The sequence below is a fragment of the Drosophila subpulchrella genome, chromosome 3R (genome assembly GCF_014743375.2).
Source record: "Drosophila subpulchrella strain 33 F10 #4 breed RU33 chromosome 3R, RU_Dsub_v1.1 Primary Assembly, whole genome shotgun sequence".
Lineage (NCBI taxonomy): Eukaryota > Metazoa > Arthropoda > Insecta > Diptera > Drosophilidae > Drosophila > Drosophila subpulchrella.
The window spans coordinates 9,225,647-9,250,154 of NC_050609.1; the positions used below are offsets into that span (position 1 = coordinate 9,225,647).

General features: G+C 41.2%; 6 protein-coding genes across 10 annotated transcripts; 3 read left to right on the forward strand and 3 right to left on the reverse strand.

Annotated features, from left to right (window-relative positions):
- Positions 1–68: 68 nt before the first annotated feature.
- LOC119546710 lies at positions 69–924 on the reverse strand. The gene is made up of 2 exons (XM_037853199.1): positions 705–924; positions 69–649 (listed from the first exon to the last, which is right to left on the reverse strand). The coding sequence occupies exons 1-2, from the start codon at positions 846–848 to the stop codon at positions 260–262; spliced, it is 534 nt and encodes a 177-aa protein (XP_037709127.1). The 5' UTR covers positions 849–924; the 3' UTR covers positions 69–259.
- A 1,576-nt stretch (positions 925–2,500) lies between these two features.
- Positions 2,501–4,834, forward strand: LOC119555341 (synaptic vesicle glycoprotein 2B). The gene is made up of 9 exons (XM_037866681.1): positions 2,501–2,600; positions 2,669–2,830; positions 2,956–3,118; positions 3,349–3,470; positions 3,526–3,832; positions 3,887–3,994; positions 4,056–4,188; positions 4,283–4,694; positions 4,750–4,834. Exons 1-9 carry the CDS (start codon positions 2,501–2,503, stop codon positions 4,782–4,784), a joined length of 1,542 nt encoding a protein of 513 aa, XP_037722609.1. The 3' UTR covers positions 4,785–4,834.
- Positions 4,835–5,336: 502 nt separating this feature from the next.
- On the forward strand, positions 5,337–7,491 carry LOC119552108 (synaptic vesicle glycoprotein 2B). Its single transcript, XM_037861897.1, has 9 exons — positions 5,337–5,464; positions 5,526–5,687; positions 5,746–5,908; positions 6,015–6,136; positions 6,197–6,611; positions 6,664–6,790; positions 6,856–7,139; positions 7,192–7,319; positions 7,374–7,491. Exons 1-9 carry the CDS (start codon positions 5,392–5,394, stop codon positions 7,418–7,420), a joined length of 1,521 nt encoding a protein of 506 aa, XP_037717825.1. The 5' UTR covers positions 5,337–5,391; the 3' UTR covers positions 7,421–7,491.
- Positions 7,492–8,660: 1,169 nt separating this feature from the next.
- LOC119547240 (alpha-1,2-mannosyltransferase ALG9) lies at positions 8,661–11,378 on the forward strand. 2 transcript variants are annotated; one of them, XM_037854022.1, is made up of 5 exons: positions 8,661–8,982; positions 9,034–9,396; positions 9,454–9,931; positions 9,991–10,859; positions 11,176–11,378. In XM_037854022.1, the coding sequence occupies exons 1-5, from the start codon at positions 8,822–8,824 to the stop codon at positions 11,207–11,209; spliced, it is 1,905 nt and encodes a 634-aa protein (XP_037709950.1). In that variant the 5' UTR covers positions 8,661–8,821; the 3' UTR covers positions 11,210–11,378. The 2 variants fall into 2 exon arrangements, with proteins under 2 accessions (XP_037709950.1, XP_037709957.1); XM_037854029.1 differs by having other exon boundaries at positions 8,663–8,982; positions 9,991–11,240.
- Positions 11,379–11,492: 114 nt separating this feature from the next.
- Positions 11,493–19,837, reverse strand: LOC119547228 (protocadherin beta-7). Of its 3 annotated transcripts, none has more exons than XM_037854012.1 (6): positions 19,704–19,837; positions 17,783–18,157; positions 14,884–15,185; positions 12,711–13,754; positions 11,908–12,640; positions 11,493–11,722 (listed from the first exon to the last, which is right to left on the reverse strand). In XM_037854012.1, exons 2-6 carry the CDS (start codon positions 17,841–17,843, stop codon positions 11,499–11,501), a joined length of 2,364 nt encoding a protein of 787 aa, XP_037709940.1. In that variant the 5' UTR covers positions 17,844–18,157; positions 19,704–19,837; the 3' UTR covers positions 11,493–11,498. The 3 variants fall into 3 exon arrangements, with proteins under 3 accessions (XP_037709940.1, XP_037709920.1, XP_037709930.1); XM_037853992.1 differs by having other exon boundaries at positions 11,908–12,643; XM_037854002.1 differs by having other exon boundaries at positions 11,908–12,643; positions 19,678–19,825.
- Positions 19,838–21,255: 1,418 nt separating this feature from the next.
- LOC119547257 (nucleotide exchange factor Sil1) lies at positions 21,256–23,332 on the reverse strand. 2 transcript variants are annotated; one of them, XM_037854040.1, is made up of 3 exons: positions 23,101–23,332; positions 21,893–23,039; positions 21,256–21,394 (listed from the first exon to the last, which is right to left on the reverse strand). In XM_037854040.1, the coding sequence occupies exons 1-3, from the start codon at positions 23,234–23,236 to the stop codon at positions 21,376–21,378; spliced, it is 1,302 nt and encodes a 433-aa protein (XP_037709968.1). In that variant the 5' UTR covers positions 23,237–23,332; the 3' UTR covers positions 21,256–21,375. The 2 variants fall into 2 exon arrangements, with proteins under 2 accessions (XP_037709968.1, XP_037709976.1); XM_037854048.1 differs by having other exon boundaries at positions 21,256–23,039; positions 23,101–23,331.
- Positions 23,333–24,508: the final 1,176 nt, after the last annotated feature.

The following is a 24,508-nucleotide window of genomic DNA, read 5'->3' on the forward strand; positions in this document are numbered from 1 at the left end:
ACAAACCTTAGAACTGAATATAGAATTTTCCTTGGGTAATATATGGAAATTGGAAATGACTCATTGAATAGGGATTTTCAAGTTATTATTGAAAACGTTTAAGGCATATACACCGAGTTAAAATAGTTAATAGTAACTAAAATGAGAAACTTTATATGTTGGTTCCTAGACAGCCAAACAATTACAATAAGTGGCTGGGTAGGTAATATTTTGTTATATTGCCTATATTACAGTAAAAAATAGAGCCCTTTAAATAGTGCTATCGTACACTTCCCGATCCATAGCGGATTTCCCGTTCGAACTGCTCGGCTTTCAATGTGCCATCTATACTCTCACAATTTTTGTTAAAGACACTATAGGCGCTCATCTCGTTCCGTTTCTTTGGCTCCGTTCGGGTATTAAAGTAGATGCCAAAAAGTGCGGAAAACATAAGAAAAACTAAGCCAAAGCTCAGCTTTATGGCAATCACATAGAGAGTGATCCAGAACAGAAGATAGACAGCCCAGAGGGTGTACTTCAGGACGTTGTTTTCCCTGTGGTGATGATATGTGGCCCTGGAGGGGCTCTCCTCTGGCAACAGTTCATTTTCACTGGAGGTTCCAGCCTCATCCTGTGAGTTTTCCGATGTAACATCAGGTTTAGTTGGTACCTATGTGCACAAATTGGTTTAAGAATGTTAAATACAATATGTTTAATTTTCTTACCTGTTGTACCTCTATCGTTGTATCTTTGTTAGCTCCGGTCCCCAACATCCAGAACCTGCGCAATTTGTCCTTGAAGTTGTCCACCGTTTCCTTCCTTCTTTTTTGAAGGCGATATTGACGCAGCTGTTCTTGAAAATCAGCCATAAATCGCAACTAATTTTGGTTTTGGACAAATTGTAAATAAATAAACTGGACGTGTCAACAGCCTATCGATAGGCCCAAAGCGATACGTCCACGTAATCTTATCGATATAAAACAGTGGACACTCGTATATTTGAACAATTTACATTTTTTAAATTTAACTTAGTCTAATAATTAGCCTTATTTCACACAAAATCGACACATATCGAAAAAATATTGTAGTGATATTTTATTAGTTCGAACGTAAAACTGTATCGATTTTGGTTTGGTTTAGGGGTTTGATAATAATGTGGTTTAAAGTATTTTAAAGATGTTTAAAAGCTGTCAGAAAATCAACAACCTATTTCTTGTTTCAAGGTGTATTGCTTAAACATTGAGCATTTCAATTTGTTCTATTTCGGAACCTGTTTTCATGTGACACTTGCTTTTCAGAATTCAAATCTTTTGATATTATATGTAAATTTACTTAGTGCTTAATTTTTCTCTGAAGTGAAAAGATCAGTACTAACTCCCGTGTATAGAAAAGGTCTTTATTTTTTAAAATTCGACGATAAATTTTAACATATCCTCTTGTAGTTTATATAGTTTAAAAAGGTCTTAATTAAATTTTAATCAAAAGTTTTAAAGTATGTCTTGTGGGCATCAATTTAATAATATTAAGTCTTCTTAGAACGATCCTATTAGACCGTTTAACATTTCAATTTTATATATATTCAACGAGCTCCGTGAAGCAAGCCTTATGTGGGTGTCAATAGGGTCGCTTCAAGGTGCAGTCCCGTACGTAAACTTCCCCACAAGTAAACATGTATGTCGACATGTGGCACGGGATTTATGTCTGTAAGCCCCAAGTGGCATTCCGTTTTCACACATTTAATTATCATAAACATTAGAGGGTAAACAAATAAACATAATATTTTTTGTTAAATATCTGTTGCTACTGTAAGTAAGCTTAAAATTAATTGCATTCGTCAAGAATTATAGTCCCAAGAGTATCACTCTTTAACAAAACTAGTGTTTACCTTGGGATGTTGCCTAAATGTTTTAAAATAACTTTTATAATGCTAGTAAGTTGTAAATTTATTTCATAGGCAAGATAACCATTTTTTTATGTTCTTTTCTTTTTTGAATTTTTTCTCCCCTATGGAAATATTAACGTAAAGGCATAACACTGTGAGTAACTGTATATTTTTAGATAATGATGTATTAAAAATATTTATATGGGACTATCAAGACCTAAGAATGATAATTGAAAATTGAAAAATTTTCCCTAAATTTGTTGCACTGTGTCATTACATGCGAATTTATGATAGCACCTGGTGGCGAATGAAGCCAACCTTTGCATTATTTGCTCTAATGAATTGAAAAAACGTTATAAACTAGACAGTTCCGGTGGGTGAGGGGAATCTTCCATTTTAAAGATTCCAGTCGTAGCAAATGAGTGATACACATTTGATAAATAAACAGAATATCATCAAGACCCTCAATTATCTTTATTGTTCTGTCTGATAACCCAACCTCTGGGGGCGTCCTCTATCACACGAATCAAAATCTGCCACTGCTTTTATACCCACATCAACCCCGGTATCTTCATCAGTTTTAGTTTGTCGCAGGTTCGGGAATGCCAGAAATCTAAAAAGTAAATCCAAGAGATCAAAATGAGTTCGGAATCAGCCCAAGATGTTGAGGCGAAGCCTAAATCGGTGGGCGGAGGTCCCAATGCTGGCCACGAATATGAGGAAGTGCTTCAAATAATCGGTAGTGCAAATGTCCTAGAAAACGTATAATGTTATTAAAATCGTGTTTTCTTACTTAATATATCCAAGGATTCGGGCGAGTTCAGTGGATCGTCCTTTTTGCGGCAGGACTTCTGCTTATGATGGTCATAAACGAGACCATGGGCATGTCCTACATCACGATTGTTTCCCAGTGTGATTTCAACACGAATTCAATGGATAAAGCGATCATGAGTGCTGCCAGTTTTATCGGTGAGTTAGCAGTTTTTGCGTCTCCCATTTCGCATTTCATAAATTATTGTAATCAGCATGAATAAAACTTTATCTTTCACGTTTTCTTGGTTGTATATTTCACGTGGGCATTAACTATTTTGCAGGCATTTTCTGCTCTTCCTACTTTTGGGGCTACCTAAGTGACACTATTGGTCGAAGGCCAGTATTGATCTATACTACGATCGCCGGAAACGTGCTGTCGTTATGCTCTACAGTAATTCCGAGTTACTGGTTTTACGTCTTTATCCGTTTCGGAGTTGGATTTTTGTAAGTGCTTAAGTAAAACAAACAAAGTAATTTAAAACTTAGTCAAATAGTAAGTTATCAGGGGAAGTGATTTATTATTATTTGTAAGGGCTGTAAGCTGGTTCCGTACCGGCCTTAACCCAAATGAGCCGCTTTACCTTAATATCAAACAAAATATAATAAAAAAAAATAATTAGTTAATTATAGGAAAACTTTTCCAATAATAAAAAAAATTATTGATATCAATACAGCATTGCGGGAGCATCATCAACAACCTATGCGTACCTTGGTGAATTCTTTACTCCTCGTCATAGACCCATCGCTATTAATTATGCTAGTCTTTTTGTGGGAATATCAACGGTTTATGTCCCAGGTAATACAACCTAACCGTTCTAAGATTATTTAAGTCTTCAATTGGAACCTTATAGCTACTGCGTGGATGATCCTATCAATGGATTGGAGTGTAAGTGTGACGGAGGACTTTTCATTCCGTCCTTGGCGATTGCTGACAATTTTTTACTTGCTGCCCGGTGTCGTGGGAACCATCTTGTTGTGGTCCCTTCCTGAAAGTCCTAAGATCCTAATATCCCTGCATAAAACTGAAGAGGCTTTTGCTGCCGTCGATTGGATTGCTGTAACGAATTCCGGCAAACACTTGCACGAATTCAAGGTTCATAAGTTAAAAACAGATGTCCATTCGGATGGAGAAAATGTTTTACTTATTTCTAAGTCAGCGTAAGTTTATATTGCTGGTCAAATAATCAGCTAAAAACAAAAAATGTACTTTAGGTTCACCACAATCAAGAAAATGTGGAAGGAAACCTTGCCGCTATTAAAAAGACCTTACTTGGTAAACTTTGTTATTAGCTGTACCATAATGTGTGGGCTATTTTTCAGGTGAGTGATTTGCATAACCATTTTTGTTTTTTAAATAATTAAAATAACAACTCCTTAACAGTTCTTCGGGAATGGGTCTTTGGTATCCTGAAATACAAAATCGCTTGGGTTCAAATGAAGCTGAGGATTCAATGACAGTTTGCCAAGTTATTGATGCATCAATAGATCAGATGCAAGCCAATGCAACCAATAAGGTAAATAATCTGGATAGTAATGGAATCTGTTGGCAGCTAATAAGTAGGCTATGTTTAATACCCAACCCTTTGTTTTTCATCCATTTCCATGCAGATTTGCGTCGACCATATAAACACAAAGAGTTATATAGACACCATTACCTATGGATCGGCCTTAATTGTAGGCTACATACTGATGGGATTTGTTTTAAAAACAATTGGTCGCAAGGCCTCAATTTCAATTGGCTTAACGTTAGCCGGAGCTTGTGCAGTCGCATTAATATTTATCAAAGACGAAGTCGTGATTGTGGTTTGCTTCTGCTTATATCTGGTATTGCCGGGACTTTGTGTGTCGATTCTGAGTGGGGCAGTCGTCGATCTGGTACCCACTCACCTTCGGGGAAAAGCGGTCTGCATTTGCCTGATGCTGGGTCGTACGGGCAGCGTTTTTGGGAGTAATATCATCGGAATTCTTCTAGAGTCGTACTGCTCTCTCACTTTTGGAGTCTTCTCTGGATTTGTTCTTGGTGAGTATAGTCAAGTATTTAATGTGCTTTCGATAGTAAATATTTGTATTTGCAGTTTGTGCGAGCCTGACGTTGCTGTTGCCCATTTGAGATTTGCCATAATAGGTTAAGTAGGTTAGTTAGTTAGTAATTTATGTACCATTTCAATAAATGTTTTAAATTAAGCAACGATTTTTTGCATGGGGAAATATATTTTACCATTTTCTAATGCCTTAAATTTTATAACAACGCAGTTTATTGTTATTTATTACCTTGTTCTTAAAAAGAGAATGCCACTACCTAAATAAAACCGGCCGAAAGACAACAATAGGAATTCACCATAGACTCGGTTCGGATCTGTTTAATTAATTTAGTTAATTTATCTTTACTAACATTTTGTAAATCAAAGTACTCTAGTGCGCTCAAGTTGAGATGCGAAGATAAAATAATCCATCCCCATAGCGCTTTAAATATAAAAACAGAGCATATTTAGGTTCACTCTCAACCAGTTTTCATATAAAATCCAATTCATTGATGTGCGTAAGATCTCTCAGTAAAATGTTTAGTTGAAATAAAACCGCTAATGCCTTTTTCTCAAAACTGGTTTGCGGTTCACATGTCGCTCAAGTATTCTACACGGGGTATTTGAATACAATGCTTAAAAGCAAGTGTTGCACTTACTGACTGACCAGTCGCCAAATATCTTGGGAACGTCAAGATGCACAGCTCGCTGGAGAGCAATACCCTCGGTCCCAATGAATGGGACTACGACACGATATTGGAGAAGATCGGTAAATTATTTAAATCTCGCTTGCCAATCTCGTGATACTACACGAAATTTTTGAATACCAGGTTATGGGAAAACGCAATGGATACTCCTGCTTGTCAGCGGACTCTTGACAATTACATCTGTTGCAGCCCAACAAGCCATGAGTATTATCGTGATCGCATCGCATTGTGAGTTCGAAACGACACAGGCTGAAAAGGGTGTGATGATGGCGGCTAGTGTTACAGGTGAGTCAAGATTTAAGTATTTAAGACCAAACAATGGAATTATCTCATATTTGCACAGGTATTTTTCTATCGACCTATATATGGGGATACATCAGCGACGATATAGGGCGACGGAAAGTTTTACTTTATGGTAATTTCGCTAGCAATGCCCTGCAGTTTATTCTAATGTTCGTTACAAGCGTTTGGCTTTTCAACATCATAAACCTTCTTGTTGGAATCAGGTGAGTTTAAAAAGTACTATCTATCTTTAATATTACCATTTCTACTCATGACTATTATGTTGTTGTAATGATGTAATTCTCACATTCAATTGTAATATTAATACAGTGTCGGCGCAGTATCAGCAGCACTTTATGCATATCTAAGTGAATTCAATATACCCCGACATCGAGCTGTGGCGATTAACTACTCAACAATGTTTGTTAGCGTTACGGCAATATATGTACCAGGTAGGCATGCTTGTTAATAATTAATAATAAACAATGCACTTAAGTTTCTTAACCTTTCAGCAACTGCTTGGCTTGTACTCTCATCAAACTGGGCTATCACCATTGGCGATTTTGTATTTCGGCCATGGCGTTTAATATTGCTAGTTAGTCTACTACCAGGACTCATTGGCGGATTGATACTTTTATATTATCCTGAGAGCCCGAAACTGTTACTATCACAAGATAAGAACAAAGAGGCAATAGAAGCTGTTGCATGGATTAGCAAATTTAACCGGGGAAAGTCAATACATCAAGTCCTTAACTGTGATGAATTTACACTGAAATCAGAAGATCTAGCTGTCGAAAATTTGTTGGCCGAAAGCCAAGGATGTGGTATATTATCCAAAATATGTAAAGCAACAATTCCTCTTTTCCATAAGCCCCATGGGTTTAATTTTATTCTATGTAATCTGGCATTATTTGGAATGTTTTTCAGGTAATCTTGTGGGATTTCTACCAACGTTTAATTATATATCGTTTTTTTTTAGTTCAAACGGCATGCAACTTTGGTTTCCAGAAATCGTTAACCGCTCTTCAGGTGCCGAAAATAATTACTCTACAGTATGCGAAATTCTAAGTGTACCCGTAGAAAAACCGAATGTAACAGAAACCTTGGTAAACATTTTTAATTTTTGAAACTCAATTTCTTCTTATAATATTTATATATTTTACTGTTTCAGGACTGCACTGATCCCATATCGAGCAAAACCTATATCAATAACCTTATTGTAGGCATTGCATTTTTAGTTGGATTCTCCATTCAAGGAGTGATACTTAATCCCTTGGGTCGAAAGAATGTGCTCTTAGCTGCCCTTTCAGTTGCAGTGTTAAGTGGGGTTCTCCTGCACATTATGGAAAATCCCACGGGAGTTCTTGTCTTGTTTTGTCTTTACATTCTTTTACCTGGGCTCTCGATTTCCATTATGATAGGAGCTATCGTTGATTTAGTTCCAACACACTTGAGGTAAATACTAAGCCGTTTTAATAGATTCTAATTAATTTGTATTTACGATCAGATCTAAGGCAGTAAGCTTTTGCATGTCTCTTGGACGACTGGGAATCATCGCAGCCACAAACTTAATGGGAGTTATGCTGCAACCTTACTGCAGTACAACCTTTGCCATGTTTACTTGCACTCTTATTGGTAAGTAAATTAAACTAAATAAACTTAACACTTTTGCAATGTTGTTTTTTTCAGTGTGTATTGTTATTGTTCATTACCTGCCAATTCGGAATTCAGCGTAACATGTTTTTCTTCTTTGTCTTTGGATATTTTTTCTTCGTCAACTTTGCTTATTAAATGTATAAATTTGAAAGTTGTTTATATTTTTATTTGAGCTCTGGATGACATACAGTTGCGGCAACAAAAATAGCTACTTATTTTATAAATGTACCGAAATTTTAAAAACCATCCGCATTGTGGGCGTAACCACTTTTATTTTAGCTAGTACATATGTAACCCTACTTACAAACAAAAAAATCTTCAAAATCATCGAATTTTTTGCGTATTTTCACAAATCAATGGCCATATTTTCATAATACAGTGGAACCAAAGCATATTTCATTTGTTTTGTTGAAGAAATTTCCCTGAAAACTGAAAAAATTCACTTTTTTTCATTTTTAGCTACTTTTAAATGCATTTTTATGATTAATTATTTCGCAAGGAAAACATATGATTTGTTTGAACTTTATCCACCAATTTTCTTTATTGCAATCTAATAAGAAGATAAAAATCCAAGAGGGCAAACAAATTTTCAATTAACTGTTAATAAATCAACATGGAAAAATCGTACGTTCGCGACCGGAACTTAATTCAATAAAAAAAAAACAAATCGAGATATTTCCTTGGGAACAGACTCGAATGAAAGCTACATGAATCCATTTTAAAAGTAAAGTTATTGCTTTAGAATATTCCGTCCCAATTCGCGGATATTTGCATTTTACTAGATTAAGCCAAAGTCGACTTCCATTTTGTGTACGTTCGCCACCGCATGTTTTTGCCAATATTATGAAAATTATAGCTCAATAAATCCCATCACTTACACTAAACTAAGAGCTAACAAAATGCTATGCTATTATTTGCACTAATTGCGTACGAACGTACGTTCGCGACCCCTGGAAATGCCCATATATAATGGTGACCCGGATCCTGAGAGTTTGAAAATACGTTTACTTACATTTCGGTATATCGATAACAGACGTACTTGCAAGAATACCCCAGCTGACTCACGAGCACGCATCCGATAACTGCCATGCTATCGATAGCATTCGCCACATAATATACGCAAGTTTTTCGCCGGCAATTTTCCCACAAAATCCGGATTATGGCGCCTCCGGCTGATTTTCCTCATCTTCCATCTCGCTTTTTTACTGACACTTACGCTGAGGCTATCTCCCTTTTTTACTGACGCTTACGTTTTGTTGACACTTACGTTCGCATCTTCCATCTCCCTTTTTTACTGACACTTACGCTGAGGCTGTCTCCCTTTTTTACTGACACTTACGTTTTGCCGACACCTTACGTTTTCTTACGTTTTTGTGTTAAAAAACAAAAAAAAAAACAAAAACAAACAAAAAAAAGGAGAGAATAACGTGCCACATAATTTGCAAGTTTTTCGCCGGCAATTTTCCCACAAAGTCCGGACTATGGCGCCTCCGGCTGCGCGGGCTCGCTACATAGCCAACAAGGCGGAGAACCAGATTCTGTCGAAGAAGCCGCCCAAACGACCGGGCCTGAATGGCAGCAACAACAGGAGCAAAGACGGTGCACCTGCCGGCAAAAAGAAGGAAAAGGACACCAAGAAGCGGTAAGTGGGTGCCCATGTACACTGATTCCAACTAATCGCCCTCATCCACAGCAAGCCATCCGCGACGGGAAGCCAGGAGAAGGGCATGCCCAGTCCCATTATGCCCAGTGTCCAGACCGCCTTCAAAACCTTCGTGAGTGCCAGGTTGTGCAGCGCCATTTGGGCCTACATCGCAGACTGTGACGAAACCTTCAACTACTGGGAACCCCTCCACTACATCATCAACGGCCACGGACTGCAGACGTGGGAGTACAGCCCTCAGTTTGGACTCCGATCCTACACCTACCTATTGCTGCAGGGCGTGCCTGGCTACTTTTACCAAAAGATGTTCAATCCCAGTCCCATTCTCATCTTCTACATGGTGCGATGTATGTTGGGCTTCGCCTGCGCCGTAATGGAGCGATATATGTACAAGTAAGTCCAAGATACCAATCCCAACAGGAATGTATAATAACAACAGTACCATTTCAGGTCCATTTGCCAGGAGTTTGGAATACACATCGGTCGTCTGTGGCTGATTTTCCAACTCTTTAGTGTGGGCATGTTCGTGTCTAGTACGGCTCTACTGCCCTCCTCCTTTTCCATGTACTTTGGATGTGCTGCTCTGGCCGCCTGGTGGCAGCAAAACTATTGTTTTGCCATATTCCTGACGGCCATATCCGCTCTACTGGGTTGGCCTTTTGCTGCGCTTATTGGCATTCCGCTGGTCCTGGAAATGCTCCTAAGGCAGCGAGACTGGAAGACATTTGTTCAGTGGACTCTGATATCTGGTGCCACGGTGGCCATTCCCATGATTGCCATTGACACCAGTTACTTTGGCAAACTGACATTTGCTCCTCTAAATATTGTGTGGTACAATGTGTTCACCAGCCATGGACCAAACATTTTTGGCACCGAACCACTGAGTTACTACATAATCAATGGTTTCCTTAACTTTAATATTATTTGGGTGAGTAGTTATCTCATATCTCGTTAAAACTCCCTTTACAACTATGTTTTCCTGATTAGCTTCTGGCCTTACAACTACCCATCATGCTGGTCATGGACTATCTGATTGTGCCAGCCAAGTCGAAGTCGACGCTGAATTTCCCCCACTACATATCGCTGGCTCCCCTCTACCTGTGGCTTCTCGTCTTTTTTGCCCAACCGCATAAGGAGGAGCGCTTCTTGTTCCCTGTATACCCTTTGATCTCGCTTTGTGGAGCTATCACCGTGGATGTGTATCAGCGCATCTTCTTTCGCATCAAATCGCTGGTGTTTAAAATTAAGTCGGGAGTTCATTATCTGGACCACAGCATGTTCATAGCCATCCTGGTAATGGTGACCAGCACATTGCTTGGGCTTTCCCGGGTATTTGCCCTCTACAGGAACTACCACGCCCCGATGGATTTGATGCTAGAACTTAACCAATTTAAGGCCACACCGCAATACGACCCAGATGTGATCTATAATGTGTGCATTGGCAAGGACTGGCACCGCTACCCGGGAAGCTTCTTCTTTCCCGCCAAGAATTTCCGTCTGCGTTTCCTGAAATCCGAGTTCCGGGGCATGCTGCCCGCGTACTATGATAGAGGCCAAAACGCCACGACAGTGGTGCACCCGTACTTCAACGATCTCAACCAGGAAAACGAACACATGTACTTCGACTATGACCGTTGCGATTTCCTCGTCGATTTCGATGAGGGCAAATATACGGCTCTGGAACCCAACTATTCAAAACGATCCAAGGAGTGGTCGGTGATGAAGAGCCTACCCTTTCTTATTCCGGAAAAGTCGCACAAGGTGTTGCGTGCCTTTTATGTGCCATTCCTGACCGACAATCACATTCAGTATGGAGACTTTAACCTGCTCAAGAGAAAGACGAAACGAAATGGCAGGTAAAGGCAGGCCCAGATAGAAGCAGTCTGAAGACATGCCATTAAAAAAGCATTTTATCCTTAGTGGTTGACTTATTCTTTTCTTAAAAAAAAAACTAAAAAATAATTCCAGGCGATTATGCTTAAGGAACTATGGCTTCAATACTAGATTCATATTGGAGCTATAGTGTTTTCCAACTAAGACCTTTCCGCCCCATTTTAATCTTTTTTACCCGACATTTAAATGTAACAACCTACTTACTACCTACCTACTACTATCTGTTCTAATTCTGCCAACCGTTTTATTTTAATTATTTTTGTTTTGTCCATGCCAAAGTTGTGAAGATCACCAGAATCGAAGTAGTACTTAAGTGTCAACAATATAAACAACGAGATTCGTAAGGAAAACTGTTTGCATGGAAGGGGCCAACATGCTTGAATGTCGAAAACTTTATTGGACGGATCCACTTAAAATCTGGGAAGCAAAACTTTACAATGGAAATCGCTTGGACTTAGCCTAGATCGTGTGCTGGGTCTGTTTACAATGCTATATTTGGTCTACTCAATGTACATACACGTGTGCTGGGGACTAAACCTAATCCTAAACTGACTTAGCAGCGATATTTACAAGCTCTCCGGGAGGAGCTGGCTCCCGCAGTTCTAAAAGTAGACCGTCAAGTTGTTCTCCGAGGAACCCATGGCATCGGTGGCGGACAGAAGATTAGAGCCCGCATTGGCCGAAGTGGTGGTGATGGTGGTGACTCCGCCACTAGCCACTCCCGTGGCTGCTACTTTGCGATTATTGTTCTCCGTCTGCAGGGAGTCGTGCTCGATCTCATCCTCCTCGAAAAGCTGGCCGTTGGCGGAGGCTCGCGAAACTATGCCTGGCAAGAAGACTTTTAATAGTGAATGTTTCGGGTGAGATTGGGGCAAAAAGTTGGGAAAGATCAGGGATGCAAATCCGGCTCAAAATTTATTTAATTTTTATGTTTTTATATTTTCAATTTGGCTCAAACTTAGCGTGAACGACTTGCATCCTTGGGGAAAATACAGATTGACTGCCACTTACTGCGCACTGTGGCCGCATAGCTCTCCCGCTGACGCTCCCGATCCCGCTCTCTTTCTCGTTCCCGCTCCCGCTCCAACAAGGCGGCGGAACTTCCGAGGGCCATGCTACTACTGGCTCCACTGGCCACATGATGCAGGCCGTTGTTAATCGGATTGGCCATGGTGATATTGCCGCCGTGCTTCATGTGCAGCACAGAGACCCCACCGCTGGTCACACTCGCTCCGTTGCCGTTGCCATTTCCCGCCAACTTCTCGTGGGTAACCAGATTGGCCGATGACACACTGCTATGCGCCTGACTGTGCACCCGATTCCGACCGAGACCCAATCCACTGGAGGCACTCTTGCCCTGCTTTTTGGATCGCACAATGTAGCAGCTGAGCGCCACTATGATCATCAGGAAGAGACCCATGATCATGCCGAACATGCCCAGCATGTTGCTGTTCCAACCGGATTGAGCAAGGGTGAGCCCCTCCATGGTCACGCTTACGGGAACTGAGGTGCTCCTTGGAGGCACCCCCGTGTCCGTTGCGATGGCTATCAGATGGACCGTGGATTCATTAAGGCTCTGTAGCTGCTCCGGCCGCATGTAGATGTTTCCGGTGGCATCAATCTCGAATAAGCCGGCATGCTGGCCACGCAGCGAGAGTTCCAGTTTATCGTTGCGATCTCCGTCAGCAGCCTCCACTTTGCCGATAAGCACGCCCTCGAAGGAATCCACGCGGGATTGTAAGGACTGCTGGATGGATGAAATAAATGAAGGTAGGATCAAGTTGAAAACATATGAAAACTTATAGAATACTTACACTCTTGGGAACCATAAATTCATAATGCGTTTCCCGGAACCGAGGTTCCCAGTCATTGACGTCAATTACGTCCAGCGTGAGTTCTGCGGTGCTGTTGGTCATTCCATCGGTGGCTAGCACCTGGAATTCATGCTTCGTCATCTTCTCGTAGTCAAGTGGTTTGGCCAGGACCAGTTCTCCCAGCGATCCCACGCTGAAGAACTGCGAGTTCACCGGATCGGGAATGATGTACTTAAGATGTTTACCGGGCTTATTGGTGGGCAGAGCCAGAATCCGATTGCCCACCGCTGTATCCTCGCGAATGCGCATTACGAATCTCTTCTGGACGAAGGCCAGAGTGCTAAGATCACTGTGACTACCAGGTCGCGTTAACTGGACAGTGGTTAGAGCATAGCGATCGGGATTGTCGATCTGCGTGGCCTTCACCACCAGAGTGGCGCCATTGGCCACATCGGCATATCCAATGGGGGTCAGCAAACTAATCGCTCCATTGTGCGGATGGATGCGAAAGTATTTCGCGTCCTGCGATTGGACTATTGTGTACTGGATGGGCGCACAGATGCCCTCGTCCTGGTCCACCGCCTTCAGTGGCTCCGGTCGCATGCGCAGCTCTCCTGGCCTGCCATCCACTGGTATCTCTGCACTGTAGGACTCCCGCTGGAACTTTGGGTTCTGGTCATCCGCATCCGTGATGACCACCCGGAGCAGCGTGTCCGAGTGACGTGGTGGTGTTCCCTGATCTTGTGCCCTCAGCTTCACGGTGAAATTCTGCAGCTGCTCGTAGTCGAGAGCTTTCTTTAGCACTAGCGTGCCTTCGAGGGGATTGAGGAACTGCACATATTCCGAGTAAGGTCCTGGCAGCACCTGATACTCCACCGTGGAAAAGGGACCCGGTTGGTCGGCATCCTCGGCACGGGCGCCCTGCAGGATTCTGGTTCCCGGCACTGTCACCTCCGAAAGGGTCAGAGTGTACGGTGTTCCGATCCACTCGGGGGCATTGTCATTCACATCGGTTACTCGCACATTCACGGGAATAACGAAACTCTGTGGAGGAAATGGGAACGGGAAATATTGGGTGAGCAAATCCCAGCACTCAGAAAAAATAAAAATTCGTTTCCTATTTAACCAAAAATTTTAAAGAGTCGAATGTAATATTTTTTTTACTGTTGTGGTTAGTTCTGCCTATAACTTATAAATATTTGTAGTGTTATGCCGTTTTATCGTCTTATATCCTTTTTTTTTTTAAGTGTAGCCTAACCAATTTTTCGAATGTGTGCACTTCAAGACGAACACCTTATATGTGCTGGTCACTGACCTCCCAGGAGTTCAAAGCCCAAGCACGCCGCCGAATGTCCTGCATACATTTGCATGTTTAGCAGACCCCGCCACCCAAACCAGGCCATCCCCGATTCCTCCGATTCCCCACGCCTAGATTTCTACCCGCAAACGGAAGCCTTAATGGCTAATTTATGGCCACCAAGCTGGGGCTAACCACAGGCGCCACAAGGGGCTGACTGCCAGGTGCTCCTCCTTCGGCAGCTCCTTGGCTTTCAGATGCAGTAGCGCCAATAGTTGCTGTTGTAGTTGCAGCTAGCGTTTTGTTGATTCTAAAATTGAAATGGGCGTTCATTGTCTGGCAAAAGTTTTCAATTGTTTATAGAGTTCCTCGAATAGCCGCAAAGCCGGGAGCATTGAATCGTGTTTACCGAAATTTAACAAGCTTAGCTGGCCCCCAGGGAACACGCACTGCCTGAGGAATGAGGATTCAAGAAGGTGGCAACTTACGCTATATAGGTTAATTGGTTGCCCATTGCACGAAAGGGTCCCTCGAAGGTTCGGAATGCGGTTGGAAAGTGGCCGACAGGAAGAACTTTAAGGAAATGTGGTCGATGTGGGCCACTGACCAGAACTTCTGATTAATTGCGGCGTTAAGCTGATCGACAAGTGCTTAGCCACCACCTCTGACGTTTTATATTGATTTCTATTATGCTAGCCTTAACTCATTCCCATCCATCCATTCCCTTTTCTTAAGAAGGGAACTTTCTGAACCAACACTACTTGACCTTATTTAAATACACACACATCTTAGCCTTAATGATAATATCATTATATCCCAATTGACTGCCGCAGACTAGACATTTTATGTTATAATTGTTATCATACAAATTCTTACCGGATCCGTGGAATGTCGTCGTATGCAAATGACATTCACATAGATAGACGAGGGACCTCTAACACCCTCCTTGTCGAGTTCCACCGATAGGGCTAGCTCCTTGGTCCCCGAATGAATCTCTACTGGAGCATTCTTTTCTCTCAGCGAAAGATTAATGTCCCCTGTCTCGGCATTGGGGTTCCCGTTTATCCTTAACTTGCCGATTATAGAGCCCACTGCCAGATCCTCAGTAGCCAGGAAACTTTCCGCGGAACCTCCACCCTCGAGATAGCAACGTGAGTCCAGAATAGCTCCAAAACTGGCTAGAAAGGGAGGATTAAAAAACGTTTGTTATCTTAGTTAAGAAAATATATATATATCATTTTTTAAGTAAACAGCTGAGACCCGTTTCTATCCTACGGTATCTTTGGCCTACAAAGTAGTCAACAGAATACACTTTTTAAGCATGGCTCTACAAATTGGACTCTCTCCCTTTCAGGCTTACTTTCGGTCCGTCCTGATAATTGCAAATTAAAAGTAAATTGCAGCGACAGGCAGAGGAAGCCACCACAGAGAGCAGTGGATGGTCCAGTGTTTGTGTTCCAGTGAGCCACCTGTCCGAATCGCCAGACATGTTTGCTCGTACCTCCGATACGCTCTACTAAGCTTCCGTTCATACCGAGTGCTGCAATTTTCGGCCACAGCTGCAGCGGCGAAGACCAACCACCGTGGGTCCAAGTAGGTATCCATGTGGGTAACTGCCCACATGGAACATCCCTCGACTCCTCTTTGGGGGCTTCGCAGCTGATTTGCGTTTCCGGACAAGCTCTGATATCTAATTGTGTTAGTGTGCAATGGTTAAACTTGGGATGGCCATGCAAATTGTTGCAAACGCTTGCCCTCCTTGTATGTAAATTGGTTCAAGATTATACGAAAAATAATCGAAGAAAGTTGGTACTTTTATGACTAATTTATGAACTTTTACTTGACGACTGGCTCAATTGTGTGAACCTATTTTACAGTATATATAGCGGGTAAATTGGTATAATTACTTAACTCCCATGAGAGCATGACATAACACCTTTTTTGGGCAACGCAATTATAAAGTCTTACAAGTATTTCCCTTGAAATGTTCCGGTTTTTACCTCCAATCCCTTGACCACCTGAAGAACAAGTTCTTATTATGTGCTAACAGTATAATTTCTGTTTGTTTTTTTTTAAATTTTGTTCTGGTAAACGGTAGTTGGATTATAAACGGTTTGCAATGACCCTGACTCTGGGTCGCCAGTCATCTCCGGCGGGATTTTCTCCACGAGGCCTACAGAGGAGATATGGCAGAGTGAAATCTTCTACTCGTTTTCAAGATCTGTGTTGTAGGTTAATTGTTGTGACATTGGGCAATGCACATGGCAATGAAGATCTCTGTTCGTGGACTTTCTTCGACACTTAAAAGTGTTTTGGAAATTAGTCTAATTGCTCCGGATTTATTACAAAATCTCTCAGATGTGTGCTGATAGCTCACGTATGTTAAGAAACTACATGCACTACTTTCTGGAGAAAATGGAAAGTTTTGAAATCGCAAATTGAAGTCGGGACTACGCACTGGAATCCCGCCAAAGATTAAACACATTTCGATTACCCAACTATCCTACAAACTAGTAGCGAATCCATGTATGCAATCCTCTTTATCTAAAAACCAAGACTAATTAGAGTCATCGGATTCCAAACCTCATCCATAAGGTGCAAATACGTCAAGCGTAAATCCGCGAAACTTTACACAAATAAAGTAGAGATTAAAGACCAAACCCAAACCCACCTAAAGATTACATAAGTTCTATTTTTATTTTTATTTTTGCCAAGTCGGGGAGTGTAAGACAAATGAAAGTGAGTTGGCGGCTGAACAAATTTGGCCAAATACCTGGATGTGCATATGAATATGGCGGGGAAAAGTTTCAACAATCAAAAAGTTCAGAAAACAAATTTTCATTTCGGTTTGTTTTGGTTTCTTTTGATAAAACAACACCATGAAAGCCCAAAAAGAGAAAAAGTGCCCGTTCAGCTTGGTGATTTTCATGAAAAACGCCAACGAAACGACAAACTCCTCGGTCTGGGCCACTGACTTTGGCATAAGGTATAGGGGTTTATTTTTGGGATTCCGATTCGGCAGCAACTTGTGGCTCCGCTCTATGCGAGTTCTGTCTGGTTAAACATCGTAAGCATCGACATAAGTATTTCGCAATCAATTATTGTGGCTCAGGTCAAGCTAGGTATATGTATCCATATGGGGGTTATGGCAAAACCCGTTAGGGAAGAACTTGAACTGTGACAGAGCCATTAAAGAATTGTCGGCATGCCGCAGTGATACATTCTTTGCCCGGGCAGACTAACGATATCACTCAAGTATGACAATGTAATGAACCGAAATTAATGCACTAAATGGAACTTGAAACTGGAGCAACTCATGACCACAATCGGCCTGCGTATCCATATCCAGAAAAGGCAAACCATTTGACAGCTGCTCCAAGGGGGGTTTTTTACGTAGATTGGTTCGGGAGTTGGCAAAACCCAAGTAAGTCACGTAAAAAGTTTTATCCGTCATAAATCGTTGGACCAGAACGACGTTGACGTCTACGTTTGTTTTCTTGGCTGACTTTCCTCATTAATTTATCGAGTCTCGCTAGGAATTTCACTATTTTTAAGTTTTACTTTTCGAGGGTTACATGCGGTTAATTGCTTTGTTTGTTTTCGATTATCAAAGACAACACTTGGATCTGCAGTTACTTAACCAAGACTCCAAGTCAATAACCATACCATTGCTAAGGGGCTGTAATTACTGGCATGCTCTATTGAAATGTATTATGTCCTCAAGACTTTACTTACCAAAAAGATTTCTTTAAAGAAATAGTTTTTAAGAACTCACCAGTATTCAGGCAGCAGAGAGCGCAGAACACGTAGCATATCCAATGAAGATTTATCCACATTTTGTACAGCAATATGGTAGGATCAGTAATCAAGTAAATTGATAGTTCCTTAGCTTCTCAGAGAGACATAACACTTTCACACAAATTATAAAGTAATCGTTATTGATTATCACTTTAAAATCAGTCACTTCACTTGAAACTCCTTCACACTTTCCATATTCAATTTTTAACAGTCTTTAACCGGTTTGTATTTTCTTCTTAAAGTTAAGTTATTGCAGACAGTCTTTTATTTTAGCAATAAATTTAAGTTCATCTCTGATGTGCCATAAACGTTCTCAAATTGAATTTATGTGCAACTTTTCCTTTGTTTAGCTCTGTAATTGGCAAAATGGCAATTTGAAATGGATAATGGTGAGGGCAAGGGGGAACCAGAGTCTTCTAGATTATTACAAGATTATTAGATAGACAAAACACTTTGGCACAGAAACCAAAGCAACTGGAACATTAGCACTCCCCACCTTCCAACCTTCTAGCAACTGAAAGTTGTTCCTCATCTTTAGCATATTCTTCCACCCCGCCTGCTTCCTTTTTCTATTGTCTTCTGGTTGTGGGGCAAATGTCGCACACATGTCACCTCCAAGTTGGGAGTTTGGAGTCGGGTCGCTTGGTCGGTTGCCACACTGTTGTCACCAACGGAATTGGCGGCATTTTATTCCACCAGAAACTCCAAGAATAACACAGGCAAAAAGGGGATGTTACCTTTTAAAGACCGAAGCATCAAGTACCCTATCAACGAAGGTTTAAAGACATTAAAAAACTGTGATTTAATGATTCTCTTTCAAGTTCTTAGAGATTGTATCTTGAATAGAATTAGATCTGATTTTTTTAAGATTAGTCATAGATCGTGAAAATATATCAAGTACGTGTATTTCTAAATAATATCTATATACTATTTATGGTACGAAATGATCCTATTTACTAGAATCCAATTTATTATCAAACTACAATACCTTTATAACTCCAAAGGGTATAAAGACAACAACAGTGGGAATGTTTTTGTTTTTGTTTCCTTGGTTCCGGTATTTTTGAACTAGTGGAAGAATTTCAAACGCCGTTTACACGGGCCAAAGGAGCTTCCTCCTGGCCAGGATTTATGGCATACCACAGCAGGTGGGTGGGGAAAGTGTGGGGGGTGAGAGGCGTGTTGCATTGGGGTGGTTGTTGATGTTGATGGTTGAATCCGGAGGTTTGAGGGGACAGACAAACATTTGCATACAAATCAGCCGCTGGCCGTTGGCCGATGGCGAAAATGAAAACGCTTTTTTGACCGGAAGCCCGCGGAAGCGCACAAAAAAGTCATTCACCTGTGTAAAAACGGTTACATTTTCCAATATTCGCTTGGGCCGCGGACTGTGAACTTGTTTTCCCTGGGGTTTTTTCATTCGAAAAAAGTGTTGACTTATTTATAGCATATGGGAAGTTTAATTGGCCACAAGTTATTGAATCCGGTAATGATTAAAAGATGTCAATAAAACTAGATAAAGTAAGGGTACCCAATAAATCTCAATAATATATTCGACGTATCAACTAGTACGAGTATGTTTCACAATTTGTAAACCTTTATAATACTTTGACTTCGTTTCTATAATAACAATCTAAATGAAGGAGTTTTTTGAAATTATTATTAAATGTCATATCCTCTAAACTTTTTTTAAACATTTTTCTGAAACATGCGAATGCTTACTGAAGTTATTTTTCAATGCAAATGAATTCCCAACTAAACTGTTCAATATCTTTATGGACTTCCTGTCACTTTCATTACTGCCAACCATTTTTCAAATGACTCATTATTTTGAAGTTTTAGACAATCTGCCATTATTATTTTGAGTTTCACTGTATTTATCCTTTTCAAACACGCACTTGATCCTTTTTGGGGTTGTTTTCAGATGCACTAAATTTAACACTTCATTGTTATGATTGTGATTGCAATGGACAAAGAACAAAGTTGGCCAAAAACGGTTTTATTTAGTACTCCGCAGCGCTGAACGAGCTCCTCGCATCGCGATCCAAACACAAACTGATTTTCCATAATGTTGCCAAAGTCGCGCCCCCTAACAACCGACAGCAATAAAAGCAGCAACAGCCTGTAAAGCCGGTGTGCGTTGGACTTGTGCTCACTATCATGCATGCACACATGCCTACAGGCCGGGTCAAAAAACTAGTTCAATTTTGAAAAGTTTTGAAAAAGCTAAGCAATAAGATGCTATAGTTCAGGATACCGCCTTTTAATAATAGAATAAAAAATTATTGTTTCTAAGTTTCTTGCTGAGAACTGGGTAATGTACTATTTAAAAAAAATCTAGTAGTCATACAACTTTTCAAACAGGAAGAGCTTTAAAAAAAGGTACTTTTAATAAATTTGTTCTTGAAAACTAAAGAAGACCAAAAAGGGTTTGCATTCAATAAACTTCCTAAACTGAAAATACGTTGAACAGACTTTCAACAAAATTTAATAAAATAAATACTAATAAATACTGTTAGTTGGATTTTGGTGATTTGGTAGGGTTTAGTTAATCTCCTATTATTTTTACCCCTGCTGTGGCTAAACGGTGGAAGCCTCTCTGGACGCCAGCTTTTACTTGTGTTGAAAATGTTTCCACATCACTCGTCAAGCGTTTCGACTGGAAAGAAGCAAGAAGAAACGGAAAGCGGCGGCGGCAGTGCTATGACAACAACAACAGCTTGCTGCCACAGCGCACGCGCCCCAGCTGGAATTGATGAGTACGAGTGGATTCCAGGCCAGGAGCAGTGCCTCTCTTCGTTGTGCTCCACTGAGCCGGCTTTGCAGCCCCTTTCTCTCTCTCTCTCCTTGGACAGCGCTCTCTCTTTCTCTCTTGGAGCCTCTCTCTGTTTACATTGTGAGGAGTAGCCATGGGAACCAAGGCGGCGTCCTAGCCGGTCTCCCTTCCAGGCTCTCCTCCTTCCATTCCACCTGACCCGTCCACCTTCGTGACTCGGCTCCAGTGACATTGCATTTGCATGTGACTGCCGTTAATTGCTGTAATTCCCGCCCTGGACGTCGCCGGCACATAATTGCACTCTCCCGCTCCGAAGTCCTTTCTCTTCCTGTACAGTTTCGTGCCAGGCTTTCCTTGTTCTTCCTTAGCTTCCTTCGGTTACATGCAAACTTCGAGTGGTTTTTTGGGGCATGCTTTCTTCGCTTTTTGCTTTCCTTCCGACACTTTTGACTTACTTTATGGCCTGGTCGATTATGCCCGCCTTATCGGGCTTTAAATGGGTCTTAAGTTCTACAAGGGGTTGGAAATCCTAATGTGATTTTCTAATTGAAAATACATTTTCTTTTCTTGTTTTGGGATTATATCTTTTATTGTACAATGTTTAGAGGGAATGGAAAAACATATGTTTTAAGTTTTGTTATAACCATTATGAATGTTTTCAGAACAATTATTAATTGAATATTGCTTTTTTATTTTAAATATTTATGTACACAGAAACAACTTTATTTAGAGAACACTGGGAATCAGGTGATTATTTATCGGGTAAAGTAGATACTCCAAGTTGTCCAGACAGTCTACTTTGGAGTCTCAACTCTGTAAGTTATTAAAAGAAAGAAATAGATTCTCAGATAAGTATTAAAAAAAATTTAATTAAAAGAAAGACCTATGTTCTATGTTAGCTTACTCAAAGTTATTCAGAATAAAAAAATTAACTAATTAATATATCTTTAACATAAGGAAGCAATTTAGAGCTATGGAAAGATGACTTTTTTATTACCGAAAATCTTATAAACGAGATCTTAGTTTAGAATTGGCATACCTATTCTCCAGCCTCTGTAAAAATAAATTAAGTTTTTTTATCGAATCTAACTTGCAGAAAGAAATCATACATATAAGTAGCTTTCTTATATTAATGACAAAGTGTACACTTTTCGCAAAAGGAGCATTATTTTCGCATCACAAGTACTTGGCTACTTAGTTATCATATTTGCTTAACCTGAACATGAAGGGTGTATTGTTTGGCTACGAATTACATTCAAACTCAGCTTACAATTAACTACAACTTTTACTTAGTAAATTGGCTAGCATTACAGTTCGGTGTGTTTGGGCTTGTTGAACAATCTTTCGCACAGTTTGGCCAAGATCTGGGACACCTCCAATCGGTACTCGTCCTTGGTGTTGGCATATCGGTTGCGAACGGTGAGCAGGGCATGCCTAAGACCCGAACTTTGCGACCAGGAGGTAATGCACAGATCCTCGGTGGTTTCCAAGGCAGTGGCAAACTGTTCCACCACCTCGGGTTGCTCTAAGAGATGCAGGAAGTCCTTGGTCAGGACACTGTCCACCGCAGCACAGTAGCCCTGCGATTGCAGCCACGGCTCGAACTCCAGGAGCACATATTGCGCCATCGTGGAGGCCGCTTCGGGTGCATCTTTGCTGGCCTCCAGCACTGACCGCTTCTCCAGCACCAGGTCACTGATGAGGGTCACCACTTTGGCCTTGCTCCGGAGCTCCACGTCTGGACTTTGCATAACCTTAATCAGTGCCTGTGTGCCCGAAGTGGAGAGCACTCGTTGCTGGGCTAGCGGAAACTTCCGCAACAGTGCTCCAAAGGCGTGAAGTGCAGCAGAGACCTCTGCAGCATTGCCAGAGCTGGTTAGGATCTGGGCCAGATGGGAGCCAAAGTTCTTCTCGAACACCTTTATCTGCGCCTTGGGATTATTGCTCGCCAGGGAGCCCAACACCCGCATGGCCGAGACCCTTAGGGAGGTGTTCGTATCGTTAACCACAATGGGCAGGAGGACGTCGTCCAGTCCCCCATTATCGATAAACATCAGGGCATTGTCGATCTGGTGCAGCAGGTACTCCAGGTTCTCCAGGCAGTCCAGCTTGGAGCGCATCTCTGACTCCTGCGGCGTCTTGCTGAAGTTCCGGTATTGATCAATCAGCTGGACTATCAGCTCTCCGTCTGTGCGGAAGTTCTTCTGGAACTCCTTGTAGGCCTTGCGCAGCTCCGCATAGCTCTTCTTCTGCTCCTTGACCCGACGCAGTGACTCCTCGATGATGTCCGGCTTGTAGTCCAGGGCCAGGGGTTCGTTGTCATCCTGATCCTGAGCCTTCTGGTCTCCCGGTTGACTCTGTAGAGCTGTGCCACGTTCGCTTTCGTCCAATAGTTTGGCTTCCTTGAGTCCGGTCTGCATGTTGATGCGGACGTGGAGTCCCTTGGGAATGCCTTGACCTGAAATGAGGAAACCCCACTTAGTACACGTCATCGGAGAGTTCAACCGGCCAGCCCTTACCTTCCGCAATCACCTGCCATTCCTTGGTGGCTACGAATTCACTCGTTTTGTTGTCCGTTTCGGTTGCCGCCGCCACTTGCAGGCTTCCCAGGATCAGGACACTGGCCAGGAGGCAAACAATCCGCTTTCCACTCATGCTGATTCCCCTGTCTCCAGAATGGGTCCAAATTGTATTTCACCGGGTTATAAATAAGTTTCGTGGGTTTTCGAATTAGAGGTGGAGAAACATCGATGTTAACATCTGTCATCGATGTTTTCAAAGCATGGGTAATCGATGTTTGGCACGCCAACATCGATGTTTTTCATCTCTTTCCCGGCGGCTGCTGTCTCGATCACGCTCTCTCTTTTCGGAGAGCAAGAGCGGAAATCTTGTATCTCGATTTTTCACTGACTTACGGTTGCTTACGTTTGCTTACGGTTGCTTACGTTCAATCATGGTGGTGTGCCCGTTGGCTGCTCCAATAATTATAACACATCTTTGGAAGAGTTCCGAATAACGGTTACAATTTGATTTCAAATTTAAATATCATTTTTATTTTCAAAAAGAAAATTAATTCCTCAACACTATGTTCTCTATAAAGGCCTCTAGTTTTAAAATTATAAAGACTAAGAACAAAATGAAAAATTTTTAGAAAAATTTCAGGACGTAAATGTTATGAGCGACATTTGTGGTTCAATTTTTAAAGCTCCTAGAAAACTTTCCAGGGACCGAAAATAATCATTATTTGCGAGTTTTACTCTCGTCCAAGAGGGCTGTATAAATTACCCAATTTGAAGAGAAAATAACAGTCTTTAGTCTTGCTCGCAATGTATCTTAAAATCAGCCTAATTGGAAAAAGATATACCAAAATATCTTAGTAGGTCATTTAATATAAAATCACAAATAATGATTATTTACGGTCCCTGGAACTTTCTAGTTTATGAATTTTAAAATTGTTTTCTATAAAAGCACACATTTATTTGTTGGTAGTTATTAATAACTGTCATCATAAATCTCTTCAGATAGGAGTTAGTTCTTAAAAACAAGATCTGATTTGCACCATTATAACAATGTTTAGGAAAAGGAATTGGAAACCAAAAAAATTAAACCAGAATTCCAGAAAAATTCCCAAACTCATCATGATTTCCTTAACAAATAAAACGTAACATCATTCACAAGCATTCCACGACTCACAAAGTGGATGGACTAGTTATGTACTATTTATTTAAATAACAAGCCGATTCATGCTTACACCAGATGAATCAGATTCAAACACAACTAAATCGAAGATGCAAATTAATTCATAGGGCAACCCGGCGTAATAAAATAAACCCGTGTTCACATATATTAACAACTTTGCCATATAAATTCTTTGGCGCCCCAAAATTTGAGACCGCAGTAATCCCGATGTCTACGACAGCGTCTAGG